General features: G+C 46.2%; 1 protein-coding gene across 1 annotated transcript in view; it reads right to left on the minus strand.

The window, feature by feature from the left end:
- Positions 1-1,322: 1,322 nt before the first annotated feature.
- CELA1 (chymotrypsin like elastase 1) overlaps positions 1,323-20,432 on the minus strand; it is a 28,091-nt gene continuing 8,981 nt past the window's right edge. Inside the window, exons 4-9 of the mRNA XM_003939169.3 lie at positions 19,520-19,620; positions 17,976-18,101; positions 16,476-16,612; positions 14,090-14,235; positions 2,842-2,991; positions 1,323-1,447 (exon numbers count right to left, since the gene is read on the minus strand). Of these exons, the coding sequence (XP_003939218.1) occupies positions 1,430-1,447; positions 2,842-2,991; positions 14,090-14,235; positions 16,476-16,612; positions 17,976-18,101; positions 19,520-19,620 (678 nt within the window). The 3' untranslated portion in view covers positions 1,323-1,429. The remainder of the gene's footprint in view (positions 1,448-2,841; positions 2,992-14,089; positions 14,236-16,475; positions 16,613-17,975; positions 18,102-19,519; positions 19,621-20,432) is intronic.

Genomic DNA, 20,432 nt, shown 5'->3' on the forward strand with positions numbered 1-20,432 from the left:
TCTTTTTTTTTTGAGGCAGAGTCTTACTCTGTTGCCAGGCTGGAGTGCAGTGGCACGATCTCAGCTCACTGCAACCTCCTCCTCCCCAGTTCAAGTGATTCTCCTGCCTTAGCCTCCCGAGTAGCTGGGACTACAGGTGCATGCCACCACGTCCAGCTAATTTCTGTGTTTTTAGTGGAGACGGGGTTTCACCATGTTGGCAAGATGGTCTTGATCTCTTGACCTCATGATCAAGAGGCCTCAGCCTCCCAAAGTGCTGGGATTACAGGTGTGAGCCACTGCACCCAGTCTCTAATTTCACTTTCTTAGTCTGCTGGTATCTGTCCTGGCTCCGAATCTTATACTTCTATCTCTAGTGTATCCTAGTAGTTGCCATCACCCAGTAACTTGGGGTGGGCACTCATTTTAGGCACTGAAAGGGGAAAACAAAAGAAGGATGAACCCATGGTCTACCTGGGAAAGTTAGGGCACATTCAGTCACTTGGGAACTTTTTTTTTCTTTTTGAGACAGAGTCTTGCTCAGGCTAGAGTGCAGTGGTGCGATCTCAGCTCACTGCAACTTCTTCCTCCCGGGTTCAAGTGATTCTCCTGACTCAGCCTGGGATTATAGGCTCATGCCACCACACCCAGCTAATTTTTGTATTTTTAGTAGAGACAGGGTTTCACCATCTTGGCCAGGTTAATCTCAAACTCCTGACCTCATGATCCACATGCCTCGGCCTCCCAAAGTGCTGGGATTACAGGTATAAGCCACTCTACCTGGCCCACTCAGGAACTTTTTAAAGTACTCTGTGCCTTTGAATATAAAAAATATGCATAAGAATAGGGCAGATGGGCAGATTAGTGGATAGGTAGATCCTAAAGTAACCCAAAATAGGTAATGTAAAGCTACTCCCACTGGACTTGGGTTGCAGACTGGTAAAGGTAGCAGTGAGGGGAAGAACCAGCACACAGATGTGGTGAAATCCAATTTGGATCCTAAAACTGCATTTCTTCTAATTCAGTGATCCCCAATATTTTTGGCACCAGGGACCAGTTTTGTGGAAGATAATTTTCCACAAACCAGGGTGGGAGATGGTTTTGAGATGATTCAAGTGCATTACATTTATTATGTACTTTATTTCTATTATTATTACATTGTAATATATAGTGAAATAATTATACAACTCACCGTAATGTAGAATCAGTGGGAGCCCTGAGCTGGTTTTCCTACAACTAGATGGTCCTATCTGGGGGTGATGGGAGACAGTGACAGATCATCAGGCATGGGGACTCCTGCTCTAGAGGGCTGAATTATAAATAGAAAGACACAGTATAGGAACATGTATCTTGTTTTATTTGCTTTTAGAATGTTTTTCACTTGTCGATTGCAAGTCCTGTTGCAGATCTAAGAACCATTTTGGGAAGGTCATTGGACTCAGGAAATTGTTCAGTTGGAGGCAATGACCTGAAGGAAACACAGTTAATGTCCACAGTCAGTAAATCCTGCCTACATCCCTTCTTGTTTCCCCAGGGCTCCCAGTTAAGTATGGTTTTGTACTGGGTTTATGGGAAGTTGAGATGTCGGGGACAGGGAGGCAGGAAGTCAGCCTCAACTGTGATAGGGCGGCTCCGTATTACAGGTACATACCCAGAACACAGTGGCAAGGACAGACCTTGAAATGGCCATGAGCCATGATTAATGCACAAGGCTCCAGAATGTGTTTGAAGGGTGGAGGACACAGTGAGATGTACTGTGTGGCCTCTCCACCAGGTCAGTGTAGGCAGAGTCTCACCTAACTCTCAAGCATTATTTAAGGTGGTAAAATCACTTTCAAAAATTAGAGCAGGCCAGGGACAGTGGCTCATGCCAGTAATCCCAGCACTTTGGGTGGTGGATGGATCACTTGAGGTCAGGAGTTTGAGACCAGCCTGACCACCATGGTGAAACCCCATCTTTACTAAAAAATAATAATTAAAAAAAATTAGCTGGCTATGGTGTTGCATGCCTACAATCCCAGCTACTTGGGAGGCTGAGGCAGGAGAATCACTTGAACCCAGGAGGCAGAGGCTGCAGTGAACCAAGATCACTCCACTGTACTCCAGCCTGGGTGACAGAGTGAGACTCTGTTTCAAAAAAAAAAAAAAAAAGTTAGAGCAAATTCGCATAGTGTCCTTAGAAAGACCTTGTGGGGGCCGGGCGCGGTGGCTCAAGCCTGTAATCCCAGCACTTTGGGAGGCTGAGGCGGGTGGATCACGAGGTCGAGAGATCGAGACCATCCTGGTCAACTTGGTGAAACCCCGTCTCTACTAAAAATACAAAAAATTAGCTGGGCATGGTGGCGCGTGCCTGTAATCACAGCTACTCAGGAGGCTGAGGCAGGAGAATTGCCTGAACCCAGGAGGCGGAGGTTGCGGTGAGCCGAGATCGCGCCATTGCACTCCAGCCTGGGTAACAAGAGCGAAACTCCGTCTCAAAAAAAAAAAAAAAGAAAGAAAGACCTTGTGGGAGAGGAGGTTGGTGCCTCCTTCCCTTGCCCAGGAGCACGCAGGCCTTTCTGAACCTGATTTCCCTGGGCTTTGACTTACGAAGGCACTGATATGTCCCTGGTTCAGATCTGATGTTGCCACATTCTTACAGTAAACAATACAGTGACATCCGCTCTGTGGGTATGTGGAAGGGAGGGAATTCAGATGGCAGCATTATTGAGGGAAGGTACACTATGGAAGGAGCGGAAGGAAGTAAACACACGAATATGATAAGGAAGATGATGGCTTGCCCAGTCACTTTTGTTCCCCAACCCAGCCAGTGTGTGGGTCTCCAGGTGACCCCATTTCAACCCATTATTTGAGAGGACTCACATTATTTATCCAGGAGATGTAAGCAGAGACCCGGGTGAAGACTGTAGGCTTCCTGGAGACATTACAGCCCTGGCTAGACACAAAGCTGGTCACTCCGTGGACAGAATACCTGCCATTCACCAAGCAATGGAGAGGGCCTCCAGAATCACCCTGCAGGGAGGAGAAGCAGAGTCCTAAAACTCCAGATCTTCGGGCTTTTTCTCACGCTCTGCCCACCCCCCATCTCTGCTTGTGAAATTTGGTACAGTTTTAAAGCTCCCATGCAAATCTCCACTTCCTTCATGTCCCCACAATCAAAATGAATCTCTTCTTACTTTCTAAACAACCACAGTACTTCTTCTCTTTTGCTGCACTTATTTCGCGTTCTGCCTTGTATTTTGGTTTCATAATTTGTTTCTACCTCCCACGCATGTCTATGAGCTTCCTGAGACAGAAACTCCTACCAAGATCTTTCCTCGCCACACTAGCATAGAACTTTAAACATCTAAAGTTCAGTCGCTTTTATTGGCTTAAATTGAATGTAGGCTGGCAAAAATAGGACATTCTAATAATTTCTTTATCACCAGCATTTAGACCATCTAATAATTTCTTTATCCCCAGCATTTAGACCAATGGGTATAATTAGAGCAAGTATTTAGACTTGGTAGTCAACACATGCTAAACTAAACTGGAATGAAGAAGAAAGTGATGTACTAGGTTACATGCTCAATCAGGGCAACCAGGATTTATGGGATATGATCTTGCCTCCTTTCTTACTCAGCTTCCAGAATGCCAGGTCCATAATGCCACACATAAAATGGGAAGATACTTCTCTGAAAAATCTGAACAGCCAAGAGGAAAGACCTAAAGACACTGACATTGGAGGTCCTCCACTAAAATGGCCTAGCCAGATCACCTGACAGATTCCACTATTGATGAACCCCACCGAAGGCTCAGAGCTACCAACCAGCCCACCCACTCTGGATAAAAATACCACTCCCACTGTGAAATAAAAGCGGATGGTTAAGTAAGGATCACCAAACATCTAAAGAATGTCTCTAATATAAAAATAAAAATTGCAACAAAGAGTCAAGGAGCTAAATAAAAAATGAAGGCAACTGGCCGGGCGTAGTGGCTCACATCTGTAATCCCGAGCACTTTGGGAGGCCAAAGCGGGCGGATCATGAGGTCAAGAGATCGAGACCATCCTGGCCAACATGGTGAAACTCCATCTCTACTAAAAATACAAAAATTAGCCGGGTGTGGTAGTGCATGCCTGTAGTCCTAGCTACTTGGGAGGCTGAGGCAGGAGAATTGCTTAAACCCGGGAGGCAGAGGTTGCAGGTTGCAGTGAGCCGAGATTGCGCCACTGCACTCTGGCTTGGTGACAGAGTAAGACTCCATCTCAAAAAAAATAAAAAAAAAATACAACCAAGACTATGTAGGGAGAAGAAAACAAGCAATAAAATCAGGACTAATAGGCCAGGTGCGGTGGCTCACGCCTGTAATCCCAGCACTTTGGGAGGTCAAGGTGGGCAGATCACCTGAGGTCAGGAATTCAAGACTAGCCTGGCCAACATGGTGAAACCCCATCTCTACTAAAAATACAAAAATTAGCTGGGCTTGGTGGCACATGCCTGTAATCCCAGCTACTTGGGCGGCTGAGGCAGAATCACTTGAACCCAGGAACTGGAGGTTGCAATGAGCTGAGATTGCACCACTGTACTCTAGCCTGGACAACAGAGCGATACTCCATCTCAAAAACAAACAAACAAACAAAAAAACCATGACTAATATACCAGAAGAGCATGCTACTAAATCGACCATTCAGAAAGCAAAAAGAGCCTTTGGAAATTATAAATCTGATAGATTTAGAAATGAGAGACTGGAAGAGTTGGAACGTAACAAAATATAGAGAAAAGAAGAGGACCAGATTAGGAGGTAAACATGTGAATAACAAATTCTAGAAGGAGAAAAGTAAAAATGGAGTGGGAGGAGATCACAAATAAACATTTTCTGAATCAAACGTCTGGAGTTTCCAGGAAAACCCACCTATTAAGTGTCCTTCACAATCAATGCAAATAGATCCATACAGACTACTAGGTCAAGAGAAGATGATACAGGTCACTTAACAAGTTAGTGGAGAGTGTGTAAGGTTGAATTAATGAAAAATTGACTATATTAAGCAAATGAAAAAGACAATTATTAACATGGATTTAAAAAGTAGTGCAGCAAGGGCTGACCATGGTGGTTTATGACCGTAATCCCAGCACTTTGGGAGGATGAGGGAGAAGGATTGCTTAAGTTAAAGCCAGGAGTTTTGAGACCAGCCTGGACTACAAAGTGAGACCCCCATCTCTATAAAAAAAAATTTAAAAATCAGCTGAGTGTGGTGGCATGTGCCTGTAGTCCTGGCTACTCAGGAGACTAAGGTGGGAGGATTGAGCCCAGGAATTCAAGGTTGAAGTGAGCTATGATTGTGCTAATGCAGGCGTCCCCAGACTTTTTACACAGGGGGCCAGTTCACTGTTCCTCAGACCGTTGGAGGGCCGCCACATACTGTGCTCCTCTCACTGACCACCAATGAAAGAGGTGCCCCTTCCTGAAGTGCGGCGGGGGGCCGGATGAATGGCCTCAGGGGGCCGCATGCGGCCCGCTGGCCGTAGTTTGGGGATGCCTGTGCTAATGCATTCCAGCCTGGGTGACAGAGTAAGAACATATCTCTTAAAACAAAAACAAAAACAAAAACAAAACAGTCATGCAGCAAATGAAAAGTAACCTAGAATATATTACATGATTCAGTTGTAAATAGCATTTTATATAATCATAGTGAATACCGAATGTTGATCTAACCAAAATATTTTGAGAGGTTGAAATGGTGATCAGAAAATGTCATGCTTGGAAGGCAGGTATGTGTATATAAAAAAGAAAGAGATTCACATCTGCCATACTGTTTGAACTGAAAAATAGCAATGTAAGTATGTAATTTTAAAGATATAGAGGTAGACACCAAAAGAATCAGCTGAAGAGTTAAAGTGGCCTCCTGTGAGGTGGGAGAACTAGAGTAGCTATTCTTTTCCATTATTGAGACCCATAATCTTATTTGCCAATTTAAGCTTCAATAAAAAGTAAAACTTGGGGCCAGGTGTGGTGGCTTACACCTGTAATCCCAGCACTTTGGGAAGCTGAGGTGGGCAGATCACGTGAGGCCAGAAGTTTGAGACTAGCCTGGCCAACATAGGGAAACCCTGACTCTACTAAAAATGTAAAATAAAATTAGCCAGGTATGGTGGTGCATGCTTGTCATCCCAGCTACTCCGAAGGCTGAGGCATGAGAATTGTTTGAACCCAGGAGGAGGAGGTTGCAGTGAGCTGAGATTGCACCACTACACTCCAGTCTGGGTGACAGAGCAAGACTGTCTCAAAAACAAGCAAGCAAACAAAAACATAAAACTTAAAAAAGAATTAGGAAAAGAAAAATTTCAAATTGGGATAAGTATGTGTGTGTGTGTGTGTGTGTGTGTGTGTGTGTGTGTGTGTGTGTGTGTTGAGACGGAATCTTGCTCGGTCGCTCGGGCTGGAGTGCAGTAGTGCCATCTTGGCTCACTGCAACCTCCGCCTCCCAGGTTCAAGTAATTCTCCTGCCTCAGCCTCCTGAGTAGCTGGGATTACAGGTGTGTGCCCCCACACTTCGCTAATTTTTTTTTTTTTCGAGGTGGAATTTTGCTCTTATTGCTCAGGCTGGAGTGTAATGGCACGATCTCGGCTCAATGCAACCTCCGCCTCCCAGGTTCAAGCAATTCTCCTGCCTCAGTCTCCCAAGTAGCTGGGATTACAGGTATGTGCCACCAGGCCTGGCTAATTTTGTATTTTTAGTAGAGATGGGGTTTCTCCATGTCAGTCAGGCTGGTCTTGAATTCCTGACCTCAGGTGATCCACCCGCCTCAGCCTCCCAAAGGGCTGGGATTATAGGCATGAGCCACTGAGCCCAGCTGTGTTTTTTTGTTGTCGTTGGTTTTTTTTTTGAGATAGAGTCTTGCTCTTGTTGCCCAGGCTGGAGAGCAATGGTCCAATTTTGGCTCACCACAACCTCTGCCTCCCGGGTTCAAGCGACTCTCCTGCCTCAGCCTCCCAAGTAGCTGGGATGACAGGCATGTGCCACCTTGCCTGGCAGCTAATTTTGTATTTTTAGTAGAGACATGATTTCTCCATGTTGGTCAGCCTGGTCTCGAACTCCCAACCTCAGGTGATCTGCCCACCTCGGCCTCTCAAAGTACCAGAATTGCAGGCATGAGCCACTGCCTTGTTTGTTTTTTTAAAGACAGAGACTCTGCCCATGCTGAAGTGCAGTGGTATGATCATAGCTCACTGCAGTCTCAATCTCCTGGGCTCAAGCAATCTTCCCACTTCAGTATCCCAAGTAGCTGGGACCACAGTGTGCACGACCTTGCCTGGCTAATTTTTTAAATTTTTGCAGAGACAGGGTCTTCCTATGTTACTGAGGCTAATCTCTAACTCCTGAGCTTAAGTGATCCTCCCACCTCAGTTTCCCAACGAGCTAGGATCACAGTCATGAGCCACTGTGCCTAGCCAGGGGTAATTATTTTAAAGTGGAACTACCTGTACTCCATCCCAACTGCTGTTTAGGAAAGGATGTTTTCTTTAGATTATTGTATTCAAAACGATCTAAATCTCTTCCACCTAAATTCGATTAGGGATTTGAGAATATTTCAGGGGCTAGAGGAATGATAGAGAAATGAATTGTATATAATACTATCGTCTTGTGCTAATTGACCTGAAAAGAGACCAAGCTTCTGAAGAGATGGAGGGAGTGGCTGAGGATTTTAGAGCTGAAGGAAGAGTTGCAAAAGAACTCAGTGGGAATGAGCTGATTGAAATGGGAGGTTCTAAGTAAATCCACTCCTAGGAGAAGGGTTGGAGACCCAGAACTCTGAAAGCCCAGAAGACACACTATTTGGGAAACTGCAGTGGGGACGGACCTGGGGACACAACTGCCTCTGAGAACTGTCAATTTGGAATGGCAGCCAGAAGAAAAGTACTCATTTTTTAGAGCTCAAGGCTTAAGGGAGAGCACAGGCATGTGTATTCATGCAGAAAGACTATACCTTAGGAGGTTATAGGTGAAGCTGGCTGATGAGGCCCTAGAAGATGTTGCATTATGCATTAGTCTCTCTATTTTCCCTCTTATTCCCATGTAGAGTCCCTGGGATACAGGAGTTTTGTTTTGTTTCATTTGAGATGGAGTCTCACTCTGTCACCCAGGCTGAAGTGCAGTGGCCCGATCTCGGCTCACTATAACCTTTGCCTCCCAAGTTCAAGCAATTCTCCTGCCTTAGCCTACCAAGTAGCTGGGACTATAGGCACCCACCACCACGCCCAGCTAATTTTTATATTTTTAGTAGAGACAGGGTTTCACCATATTGGCCAGGCTGGTCTTGAACTCCTGACCTTGTGATCTACCCGCCTTGGCCTCCCAAAGTGCTGGGATTACCGGTGTGAGCCACCACACCCGGCCAAATACAGGAGTTTTAAATGTTAATATCAGGAAAGTCTAGGGCAAACTAGGATGAATTGATCACTTTATGTCCATGGTTCTTTGCATTCACACACACAAAAAGCCTTTTAATCCTTTCATTTTATAATTTCAGACAGCCTACCAACCTCCTGCCAGCTTCTCTCTCTCCTCCATCTAGTCTGGACCTTGCAGTTGATCTGCAATCCTGTCCTTTTACCCCAATCATGCAGGAAAACTGAGTCTTTGAGTAAAACAGAGTGAATCATATACCCATGTGCTCATTGGGTAGTCTCCATGGTCAGCCAATTAGCAACATCTTGGAGGACAACCCTCCCATTCACATTAACTCTTCCAGACGCATACAACCCTTGCCCCTTCATTTTCAGCAGTCAAGTTGACTCCTCCTAGTTCATGAGTAACTAGAAGCAGTAATGTAGAACACCTGCCAACGCCCAGCCACCAAATCCTGCAGACTTTTCCATGTCTGTGTGCACATCTGATATCCCTCTTCCTGTTCAGAGCCAGCTCCATCTGTGCTCTTGGTTCCATTTCTTTCTTCTCCTCTCTCTCTCTGCAGGATTCTTTCCTCTCTGCGTATTTATGGACCCAGTTTTTTTCTCTTTTTTTGAGACTGAGTCTCTCTCCCCAGGCTGGAGTACAGTGGCGTGATCTCGGCTCATTGTAACCTCCACCTCCCAGGTTCAAACAATTCTCCTGCCTCAGCCTCCTGAGTAGCTGGGATTACAGGTGTCTGCCACCATGCCCGGCTAATTTTTTGTATTTTTAATAGAGACGGGGTTTCACCATGCTGGCCAGGCTGGTCTTGAACTCCTGACCTTGTGATCCGCCCACCTTGGCCTCCCAAAGTGTTGGGATTACAGGTGTGAGCCACTGGGCCTGGCCAAATTTCTTTCCTTAAAAGATGCACCCCTTCCATGACTTGCTGTCCTTAAAGCTACCAGACTTCTTTTGTTCTCTTTTTTCCTCTTTTGAGACAGGGTTTGACTCTGTTGCCCAGGCTGGAGTGCAGTGGTGTGATCATAGCTCACTGCAGCCTCAAACTCCTCGGCTCAAGTGATCTTCCCACCTCAGCCTCCCAAGTAGCTGAGACTACAGGTGCACACCACCACATCCAGCTAATTTTTAAAATTCTTGTAGAGATGTTGTCTCCCTATGTTTGCCAGGCTGGTCTCTAACTCCTGGGCTCAAGCCACCCTCCTGCCTCAATCTGTCAAAATGTTGGGATTACAGGCATGAGGCACTACACCCAGCCGGTTATATTTCTGGTTGCCTCTTTATTCCTTACCCTTCAAACAAGCCTCTGCCCTCACCACTCCACTGAAACTGCTCTTGCCAAGAATACAATTGCCAAAGTGGCCACTTTCAGCTCTTATCTACTGTGGCTTCTGGCTGAATTGTGTATTATGTGATATCTGTCATTACTTCCTGAGATTTCATAACACCCTTATTACCCGGTGTTTATCTCATATCTACTTCTCCTTTCTTAGATCCTAGTAGTTTCTCTGTCGTCCACCTATCCCCGAAACACTCAACTATTGATGTTCTGACAGTTCTTTCCCAACCCACTGCTCTTTTCTCATTGTACAGTTTTTCCCTGAGATGGGATCTGATTTTTTCTCAGTGGGTATCTCTAGCCCAGCTCTTCCCTTAGGCTCCACTTTTTCTATTTAACTTCTTGGCCAGGCACAGTGGCTCATGCCTGTAATCCCAGCACTTAGGGAGGCTGAGGTCAGGAGTTTGAGACTAGCCTGGCCAACATGGGGAAACCCTGTCTCTACTAAAAATACAAAAATTAGCCAGGAAGTGGTGGCGCATGCCTGTAATCCAGCCACTCAGGATGCTGAGGCAATAGAATCGCTTGAATCCGGGAGGTGGAGGTGGCAGTGAGCTGAGGTCATGCCACCGCACTCCAGCCTGGGTGACAGAGGGAGACGGAGTTTCACTCTTGTTGTCTTGGCTGGAGTGCTGTGGCGCCATCTCAGCCTCTGCCTCTGCCTCTGAGGTTCAGGCGATTATCCTGCCTCAGCCTCCTGAGTAGCTGGGATTAGGTACATGTGCCACCATGCCTGGCTAATTTTTTGTATTTTTAGTAGAGACAGGGTTTCCCCATGTTGGTCAGGCTGGTCTTGAACTCCTGACCTCAGGTGAACTGCCCGCCTCGGCCTCCCAAAGTGCTGGGACTACAGTTGTGAGCCACTGTGCTTCGCAAAAAAAAAAAAAAAAAAAAAAAAAAAATTCTCACCAGTTGCTATACCTGAATGTCCCACTGGGATCTCAGACAAAGCTTGTCCAGAACCAAACTCATTCATCATCTTCTCTCTCAAATCCTGTAAATCTTGCTTCATTAACGCTCTCCCACAAATCACTTACACCAGTTGCTTGGCTGTTGTTCCAGATCCTTCTCTTTCTCTCCTCTGGTTCCTATCACCACTGCCTTAATTCAGGCAAATTTCTTCCAAATTTCTTGCCTAGATCATTGCAATAGCCCCCTAGGCAGTCTCCCTGCCTCTCTTGCCCTCTTCAAAAGCATGCCTAGAGAACACTTCTAAAAGGTGAATCTGGCTGTGCTAGTCTCCTGTTTAGAGGTCTTCGATGGCTTCCCGATGCCCAAGAGATACAGTATATGTCCCCAAGCATGGCATTTGAAGCCCTGAGTTGTGCGGCTCTTGCTTGGCTCTCTGGTCTCATCTCCTGACATTTCCTAATATGGTGGTAGCTTCTGTTTTAGCCCAGGTGTCAGCAAACTTCTTGTTAGGGGCCAAATAGTGCATATTTCAGGCCTTGCAGGCCATACAGTTTTGGTTGCAACTACTTTGTGTTGTAGTACAAAAGCAGCCATAGGCTGGGCATGGTGCCTCACACTGATGATCCCAGCACTCTAGGGGGCCACGGCAGATCCTTCCGGATCGCTTGAGGCCAGGAGTTCAAGACCAGGAGTTCAAGACCAGCCTGGGCAACACAGTGAGACCTTGTCACTACCAAAAACAAACAGAACAGGGCCGGGCGCGGTGGCTCAAGCCTGTAATCCCAGCACTTTGGGAGGCCGAGGCGGGTGGATCACGAGGTCAGGAGATCGAGACCATCCTGGTCAACATGGTGAAACCCCGTCTCTACTAAAAATACAAAAAATTAGCTGGGCATGGTGGCGCGTGCCTGTAATCCCAGCTACTCAGGAGGCTGAGGCAGGAGAATTGCCTGAACCCAGGAAGTGAAGGTTATGGTGGGCCGAGATCGCGCCATTGCACTCCAGCCTGGGTAACAAGAGCAAAACTCCGTCTCAAAAAAAAAAAAAAAAAAAAAAAAACAGAACAAAATTAGCTGGATGTGATGGCATGCGTCTGTGGTCCTAGCTACTTGGGAGGCTGAGGTTGGAGGATGATTTGAGCCTAGGAAGTTGAGGCTGCAGTGAACCAAGATGGCCCCACTGCCCTCTAGCCTCAGTGATGGAGCTAGACCTTGTCTTTTCAAAAAAAAAAAAAAAAAGCAGCCATAAACAATTTATAAATGAGCAACTGTGACTGTATTCCAATGAAATGTTATTTATGGCCACGGAAATTTTAAATAGTTTTCATGTGTCATGACATATTATTATTCTGATTTTTTCCTTTACCATTAATAAATGTAATAATCCCAGCCTGGGCAACGTGGTGAAACCCTGTCTCTACCAAAAATACAAAAAAATAGCTGGGCATGGTGGTGTGTGCCTATAGTCTCAGCTACTAGGGAGGCTGAGGTGGGAGACTTACTTGAGCCCAAGAGGTGGGGGTTGCAGTGATGGCACAATTGTACTCTAGCCTGGGCAACAGAGAGAGAACTTGTCTCAAAAAAAAAAAAAAAAAAAAATGGCCGGGCATGGTGGCACACGCCTGTAATCCGAGCACTTTGGGAGGTTGAGGTGGGCAGATCACAAGGTCAGGAGTTTGAGACCAGCCAGTTAGAGACCAGCCTGGCCAACCTGGTGAAACCCCATCTTTACTAAAAATACAAAAAGTAGCCGGGCATGATGGTGTGTGCCTATAATCCCAGTTACTCAGGAGACTGAGGCAGGAGAATTGCTTACAACCGGGAGGTGCAGGTTGCAGTGAGCCAAGATTCTGTCACTGCACTTCAGCCTGGGTGACAGAGTAAGACTCCTTTTCAGAAAAAAGAAAGAAAGAAAAAAAAAAAACCACACACACACACACACACACACGTATATATAGTATATATAGAGAGAAATAGAAATGTAATAACCATTCTAAGCTCATGGGCCATACAAAAACAAGCAGTGGGCTAGATTTGGCTCGTGGGCCTCCAGCCTCTGCCCTACTCTAGCCTTAGGGAATGGCCCATAATTCTCCATGTACTCTGGGTTGCTTCTTGGCCCCATGCCTTTATTCATGCTGTTCTCTCCCTCTGAATATCTTTTCTCCTTTTGGCCTAGCCTATTCCTATCTACCACCAAGACTCACTACAGATTCTACTTTCTTGCGGAAGGCAGGTGTTTTCTGGCTCCAGGAGGTAGAGGTGAGTACCTACCCTTGGGCAGTGTACATCTTATTATGAACACTTAACCACATGGTATTACAATATTCTATTGTATGTCTGCTCCTGTAGTTTCTTTACTTGATGCTGTTTGATCCATCTTTGTATCCTTAGCACTTAGCACAATGCCTGGCATATAGTAGATATATAATGAACAGTTGTTAAACTGCATTAAGAAATCTGGGGTGGGGCATGGTGGCTGATGCCTGTATTCCCAGCACTTTGGGAGGCTGAAGCAGGAGGATCACTTGCGCTCCAGAGTCTGAGACCAGCCTGGGCCACAAAGCAAGACCCCATCTCTATATTAAAAAATAATAATAAAAAAGAAATCTTTAAGATGGTTTATTGCTGATTGATCTCATCAAAATAGGGGAAGGTTATATTTGTTACAAATAATCTATTATAAAATTATTTTGTGGCCAGGCATGGTGGCTCACACCTGTAATCCCAGCACTTTGGGAGGCTGAGGGGGGCGGATCACGAGGTTAGGAGATCAAGACCATCCTGGTCAACATGGTGAAACCCCGTCTCTACTAAAAATACAAAAATTAGCTGGGCACGGTGCTGCACACCTGTAGTCCCAGCTATTCAGGAAGCTGAGGCAAGAGAATTGCTTGAACCTGGGAGGCAGAGGTTGCAGTGAGCCGAGACTGCACCACTGCACTCCAGCCTGGCAACAGAGCGAGACTCTGTCTCAAAAAAAAATTATTTTATGCACTTTCCCCTATCAAACTCACCTGTACATAATGTCAGAAATACCACTGGGGCAAAGGGATGGTGGTAGAGGAAGTACAAGAGAAGTTGGACTAACGGGTCGGGGGCAGGGTGCTGCCTTATACACCATCACAACCACCCCTCCAGGCCCAGCTCCATCACTGTTATTAATCTAGGTAAATTCTAAGAACACACACATATACCAACAACAACATACAAATGTTGGGCCACGTACAAGCTTTGAAGTGAGGGCATAGAGCGAGATCAATTTTAAGGTTCCTTTCAACTTTGAGGTTCTGTGAGTATAGAGTTACTAGCACAGAATCATTCTCACTTACATGCCAGAGTAGAAAGTTGAGTCTATGTAGGACCAAGAGTAAGTGTGGAATAGGGAGGTGAGGAAAAGGGGTGGAAGGATAGGCAGAGAGTGGCAGGACCTGGGGTGGGACATCTGACACCCCTGCACGTGTTCACCTGGCATCCAGAGCGAATTCCGTCTCCACCAGCACACACCATGGTGTTCTTTACAGTGGAGCCCCAGTAGGAGGAGCTGGAGCAGATGGCGTAGTCCACAGAGGGCAGGTAAGCCTGCTGCAGGGTCTGGGCCAGCTGCCCATTGGCTGAACAGGACACACAGCATTGGCGGTTAGCTCCAGAAGTTGTCCAGTGGACAAACCTTCCACCCCTGCCATACCTTCCCAAACTCTGGCGAAAGCTGAACTCAGGCCACACTCCTTCTCTCCACCTGTTGCTTGTGGTGGATCCTTCTGTCTTCTCTCTTTATACGGTCACACAGGACCCTTCCTTTCCCTGAGGGAGGCAGCCTTGCTTACTGTACCTAGGCTCCAAGCCACCAGCCCTACTCCTGCTTCTTCTCACCCGTGGATAACTTAGTTGGGTCATGGAATGGTCTTATTTGTGATTTATCTGTCTGTTCTGCTTCCTCCTTACATGACAAGCTCCATGGAGCAGAATTGGGATTGTGCATGCTTGTTTCCATTTCTTAAGATCTTGGTGCAGCTTTCCCTTATCTTGCTCTTTTGACTTTTGAAAGGCTCTGCACTTTTCATTTGGACTGCTACAAAACTCTCATGTTACTGGTCGAGAAACTGGACCAGGGCTGGATTACCAGCTCATGCCTGTAATCCCAGTACTTTGGGAGGCTGAGGCAGGTGGATCACTTGAGGTCAGGAGTTCGAGACCAGCCTGGCCAACAGGGTGAAACCCCATCTCTACTAAAAATACAAAAATTAGCTGGGTATGGTGGCGGTGCCAGTAATCCCAACTACTTGGGAGGCAGAGGCAGGAGAATCACTTGAACCCGGGAGGTGAAGGTTGCAGTGAGCCAAGATTGTGCCACTGCACTCCAGCCTGGGCTACAGAGGGAGACTCTGTTTCAAAGAAAAAAAAAAAAAAAAAAAAGAAGAAAAAAAGAAAGAATGTTGGATACAATGAGTTCTCAATTTCTCTTCAAAGAATCAGTATGTTAGTATGTTCAGTTCTTTGTCCTCCATTTTAAATTTAACTTTCTCATAGTTTTAGCAAACAACCTTTTCTACCAGTTCTAATCAGTAGTTCACATCTGTTCCCCTGGTCATCTACTTTATCCTGATTCGCCCTGATCACCTGCTTTCACCTGATTCACCTTTAGTTAACCTGTTTTGTAACTAAAGGTGTTTAGTTAATCTGTTCCTGACAAACTGCTCACCCCGCTACTCTGGCTCATACTGTTCCTTTTAAAATAGCCAATTGGAATTTGCTTAGATTGTGCAGTCCAACCCAAGCCAACAGGGGAACAGCACAGCAGTAGGGACTACCTGCATCAGGGATAAGAATCTCCTTCCCCTCCCCTGTTTGGGTGTGTGCTCGCCATTGCTCCATCTGTGAGATGCAACCTTTTATAGAAGTAAATTGCCCTGCTGAGAAAATTTATATTCAAGTGCCACTTCTTTTGCAACACCAAAAATTTGCATATAATAGAAAGAAAAACAAAAAAGAAAGAAACTGGACCACAATAACATTAAATGAACTGAGATCAGAAGCTGGATTTGAACCATGTGTCTCTCCTAGCTCCAGCTTTTCCCAGTAGACTCACAGCCCAGCTACTTGGGAAGCTGAGGCAGGAGAATCATTTGAACCTGGGAGGTGGAGGTTGCAGTGAGTTGAGATTGTGCCACTGCACTCCAGCCTGGTGACAGAGAGAGACTCCATTTCAAATGAGTGTGGTGGTGTGTGCCTATAGTCCCAGCTACTTAGGAGGCTGAGATGGGAGGATCACTTGAGCCTAGGAAGTGGAACTTGCAGTCTGGGCAACAAAGTAAGACCCTATCTCAAAATAAATAAATTATTATTATTATTATTTTTTGAGACGGAGTTTCGCACTTGTTACACAGGCTGGAGTGCAATGGCGCCATCTTGGCTCACCGCAACCTCCGCCTCCTGGGTTCAGGCAATTCTCTTGCCTCAGCCTCCTGAGTAGCTGGGATTACAGGCACGCACCACCATGCCCAGCTAATTTTTTGTATTTTTAGTAGAGACGGGGTTTCACCATGTTGACCAGGATGGTCTCGATCTCTTGACCTTGTGCTCTACCCACCTCGGCCTCCCAGAGTGCTGGGATTACAGGCTTGAGCCACCGCGCCTGGCCATAAATAAATAATTTTTTAAAATGAGGGACTGGTAAAAAAAAATCCTCTGTGGTAAAGTCTTTTTTAGATCTGAGTCTATGAGTCTCTCAACTATTAAACAGCCCATTCTTAGCTTGATTTAATGCTTCAGTTAATGTATATATGGTTCCTTTAAAAGCTCAGCTACCTAATCAAGATTCTTGTGGTGGATGGTGCCAATGTAGGCTACTTACTCCTGGTCCTGCCCCAGCCTGTGATGTAGCAGGGACTGTTGTTAGCCAGGATGGTTCCCTCCTGGGGCAGAACACCCAGCTGGACGTAGCTATTGAGGGTAACGCTCTGGGCCAGGCGCAGCAAGGCGATGTCATAGCTGCCGGAGAAAAGGAGACTGTTCACTCATGGGATCAGCCCTTCCCTGAGGTCAGCATATGCACTAGCCCTCTCTAAGCATTTGTGTCCCCGTGGAATTGGAAACTGATGACTTTGAAGAAGAAGGAGGGGGCTCACTTGCTAAGCCTCAAACTAGAGCAATTACAATTTAACATGTAAACATTCTATGTGTAACAGCAGCATCTGCTGGTGAGACATTGGTATTGCAGCCTAGCGCCAACCTTTGAAACCCAGGGAAGTAGAGAATGGGGGAATCTGAAAGAAGCAGAGTGGCATGATCTTGGTGGCAGAGTTCTCAAAGAAGAAAAACGTAAAAGGCTGAATGGCTCTACAAGCTCAGTAGAATATTCCAATTCCTTGAACCCATCCCCACCTCCACGTGCTATAGAATTGACCACTATTTTAACGATTTCTTTTCTAGAAGTTTACAACTCAACTTGCAGTTTTCCCGTGTAAGATTCACTTTAGGGCCAGGCGCGATGGCTCACGCCTGTAATCCCAGCACTGTGGGAGGCCAAGGCGGGAGGGTGGCTTGAGCCCAGGAGTTTGAGACCAGCCTGGGCAACATGGCAAGACCCTGTCTCTATTTTAAAAAAAATTAATAATAATAAAAAGATCCACTTTAGGAAATTTCCTTTTGCTGATGGAACCTATTCTATAATATGAATAATAAATAACAATTAAAAAAAACCCATGAAAACAGAACATTAAAATTTGTAGAGAAGGGGCTTTAGGTAATACAACTGTGCAAACCAGCCTGGACCCAACAAATCCTAAAGATCTTCGAAGATTCTCAAGCCCTACAGAACCTGAATTCTCTTTTTCTTTTGAGACAGAATCTCACGCTGTCACCCAGGCTGGAGTGCAGTGGCATGATCTGAGCTCACTGCAACCTCTGCTTCCTGGGTTCATGTGATTCTCCTGCCTCAGCCTCCTGAGTAGTTGGGATTACAGGTGCATGCCATCATGTCTAGCTAATTTTTTTTTTTTTTTAATTTTTAGTAGAGACAGAGTTTCACCATATTGGTCACGCTGGTCTCAAACTCCTGCCCGCCTTGGCCTCCCTGTATTGGGATTACAGGCATAAGCCACCATGCCAGCCCAAAACCTAAATTCACGAAGTCCTGCTGGATGAACAAACCAGCTGATTGCTTCCTCCAGGACATGGTGCCCTCTCTCAGGCTCAGCTGGGCTCCTAAACTAAAGGCCAGGCCAGGAGCCGTGGACTAGGTTTCAGGCCGTGCAATCCCTCCAGCCCTCTGAAAGACCAGGTGAAAGCAGCCAATTATTGTCCAGTCAGCCCTCCACCACCCAGCCCAGGGCCGGCTTGGACTTGCTCCTACCCGGCAGCCACGTTATTGCTGTTCCAGTATGGATGCACCACGATCTTCTGAACACTCACGTACTGCTCAGTGCCATCATTCTGGCTCAGGTTATGGTCTCCAACCACCACACGGAAAGTCAATGAGCTGGAGTAACAGAAGGAAGCACTGAATCATCCAGGGGACTCAAATCTTCTCTTTCCCCCACTTAGAGAAAAGTTGGAAAACCATCTTTCATTTTCTTTTATTTAAGAAAATGTCTTCTTCTTTTTTTTTTTTTTTTTTTTTTTTTAGAGAGAGAGATGGGGTCTTGCTGTGTTGCCCAGGCTAGCTTCAAACTCCCAGGCTCAAGTGATCCTCCCACTGCAGCTTCCCTAGTACCTGGGGCTACAGGTGTGAGCCACCGTGCCCAGGTTTTGTTTATTACATTTAGGACAGGAACCCATCTTTTCTGGTCCAGGGAGAGGAGGGATGTAAGACTCTCCAAAATGAGAAAGTAACAAGCTCTTTCATTCCCTAGCTGACTAAGTTGTGGAAGTGAAAGATACTACCATCACTTCCATTTTCTCAGTTTAACATCGTAGGCTGAGTATCTTGTAATCTGGGAGAAGTATAGTGCGCCTAAATGAAATAATGGCTCTTGGCCACCAAGATTTTGAGGGAAGCTTAGACTTCTAGGCTAGTAGTTCTTTTTTTTTTTTTTTTTTTTTTGAGAGGGAGTCTCACTCTATTGCCCAGGCTGGAGTGCAGTGGCACAATCTCAGCTCCCTGCAACCTCCACCTGCTGGGTTTTAAGCAATTCTCTCTGCCTAAGCCTCTCAAGTAGCTGGGATTACAGACACTCGCCATCACACCTGGCTAACTTTTTTATTTTTAGTAGAGATGGGTTTTCGCCATGTTGGCCATGCTGGTCTTGAACTCCTGGCCTCAGGTATCCACCCGCCTTGGCCTCCCAAAGTGCTGGGATTACAGACGTGAACCACCGCGCCCAGCTGACTTCTAGGCTAGTAGTTCTTAAAGTATGGTTCCTGGGCCAGCAGCGTGAGCATCACCTGGAAACTTGTTAGAAAAGCAAATTATCAAGCCTCACCCCAGACCTACCAAATCAGAAACCCTGCTGGGTGGGGCCCAGCAATCTGTGCCTTCCAGGTAATTCTGACACATGCTCAAATGTGAAAACCAGTGCGCAAGACAAATAGGAAAAAATAGTCACCATTCAGACGTTGACTAGACACTTACACACTTACTCAATCCTCACAACATTTCTACAAAGTAAATGTTATTAGCCCTTTTTAGAGATAAGAGAATGGGGGCATAGTTGCGCAAGGCTACACAGCTAGAATTTGGTGGAGCAACATTTGAATTTGAGCCTGCCTGACTCCAAAATTTGTACTTTTTACCATGCTACCTCCCCGCAGGCCCCTGAACAGGAAGGGGGCAACTGCCCAGCCCCAGAAGTACTGTCCTGAGAAGTCAAAGTTATGTCATCCTTCAGAAGGGTCAGCCCCTCCCCCTTCCCCTTCCCCTTCCAGGGGCCCAGGAAAGCTGGTGTTTGTTTTTCTTACGAGTCCACGCAGTGAGCAGCTGTCATCACCCAGTTCTGTCTGATGAGGGTCCCTCCACAGGTGTGATACCAGGAACCTCCAGACAGGTACTGGAGGGAAATCTAGATGGGGAGGAAAGAAAGATGGAATAGGTCGGTATTTCTCAAAAGGCTTGGTCCTGGGTCAGACACAGTGGCTCATGTGGAAGGCTGAGGTGGGAGAATCAACTAAGCCCAGGAGCTGGAGACCAGCCTGGGCAACATAGTGAGACCCCACCTCTCCAAAATTAAAAATAATTAAATAAAAAGGGTTTTGCCTCAAACTACATGTCACCTCCTTAAGGTCCTGCTGTCCTTCAAAACATTCTCTTTCTGGGTGAGGGATGGCAAATAGGTTTCTTCTGACCTGCCAATTGATACTGATTGGTTGATAGGGGCCCCCTGGCCTGTGGCATTGATAAGGGGTGTGTAGATGTTTCTGGGGTCAGCAGGAAGGGATGCTCCATCGTTTGGTAATGTTTGTGCTGCACACGGATGAGGGAACATGCTGTATCTGGCATTATTTCTCTAGGTTGTTGCAATGGACCTAGAATCCAGGTCCTTCTATCTCTGTTCTCTCTTAAAGAAGAACTGTAGCCAAAGGTTTGGTCTGTCATCTAAGCCCCTACAGGCTGAGGTTTCCAGAGCTCTGCCTTCAGTGTTTTCAAGACATCTCCTGTCTCCCCACTTCAGATACTACTTAGAAATACCAATGGGTGGCCAGGAGCACCTGTAATCCCAGCACTTTGGGAGGCCGAGGCAGGCAGCTTACCTCAGGTCAGGAGTTCCAGACCAGACTAGCCAACATGGTGAAACCCATCTCTACTAAAGATACAAAATTAGCTGGGCATGGTGGCAGGCACCTGTAGTCCTAGCTACTTGGGAGGCTCAGGCAG

The sequence above is a fragment of the Saimiri boliviensis genome, chromosome 7 (genome assembly GCF_048565385.1).
Source record: "Saimiri boliviensis isolate mSaiBol1 chromosome 7, mSaiBol1.pri, whole genome shotgun sequence".
Lineage (NCBI taxonomy): Eukaryota > Metazoa > Chordata > Mammalia > Primates > Cebidae > Saimiri > Saimiri boliviensis.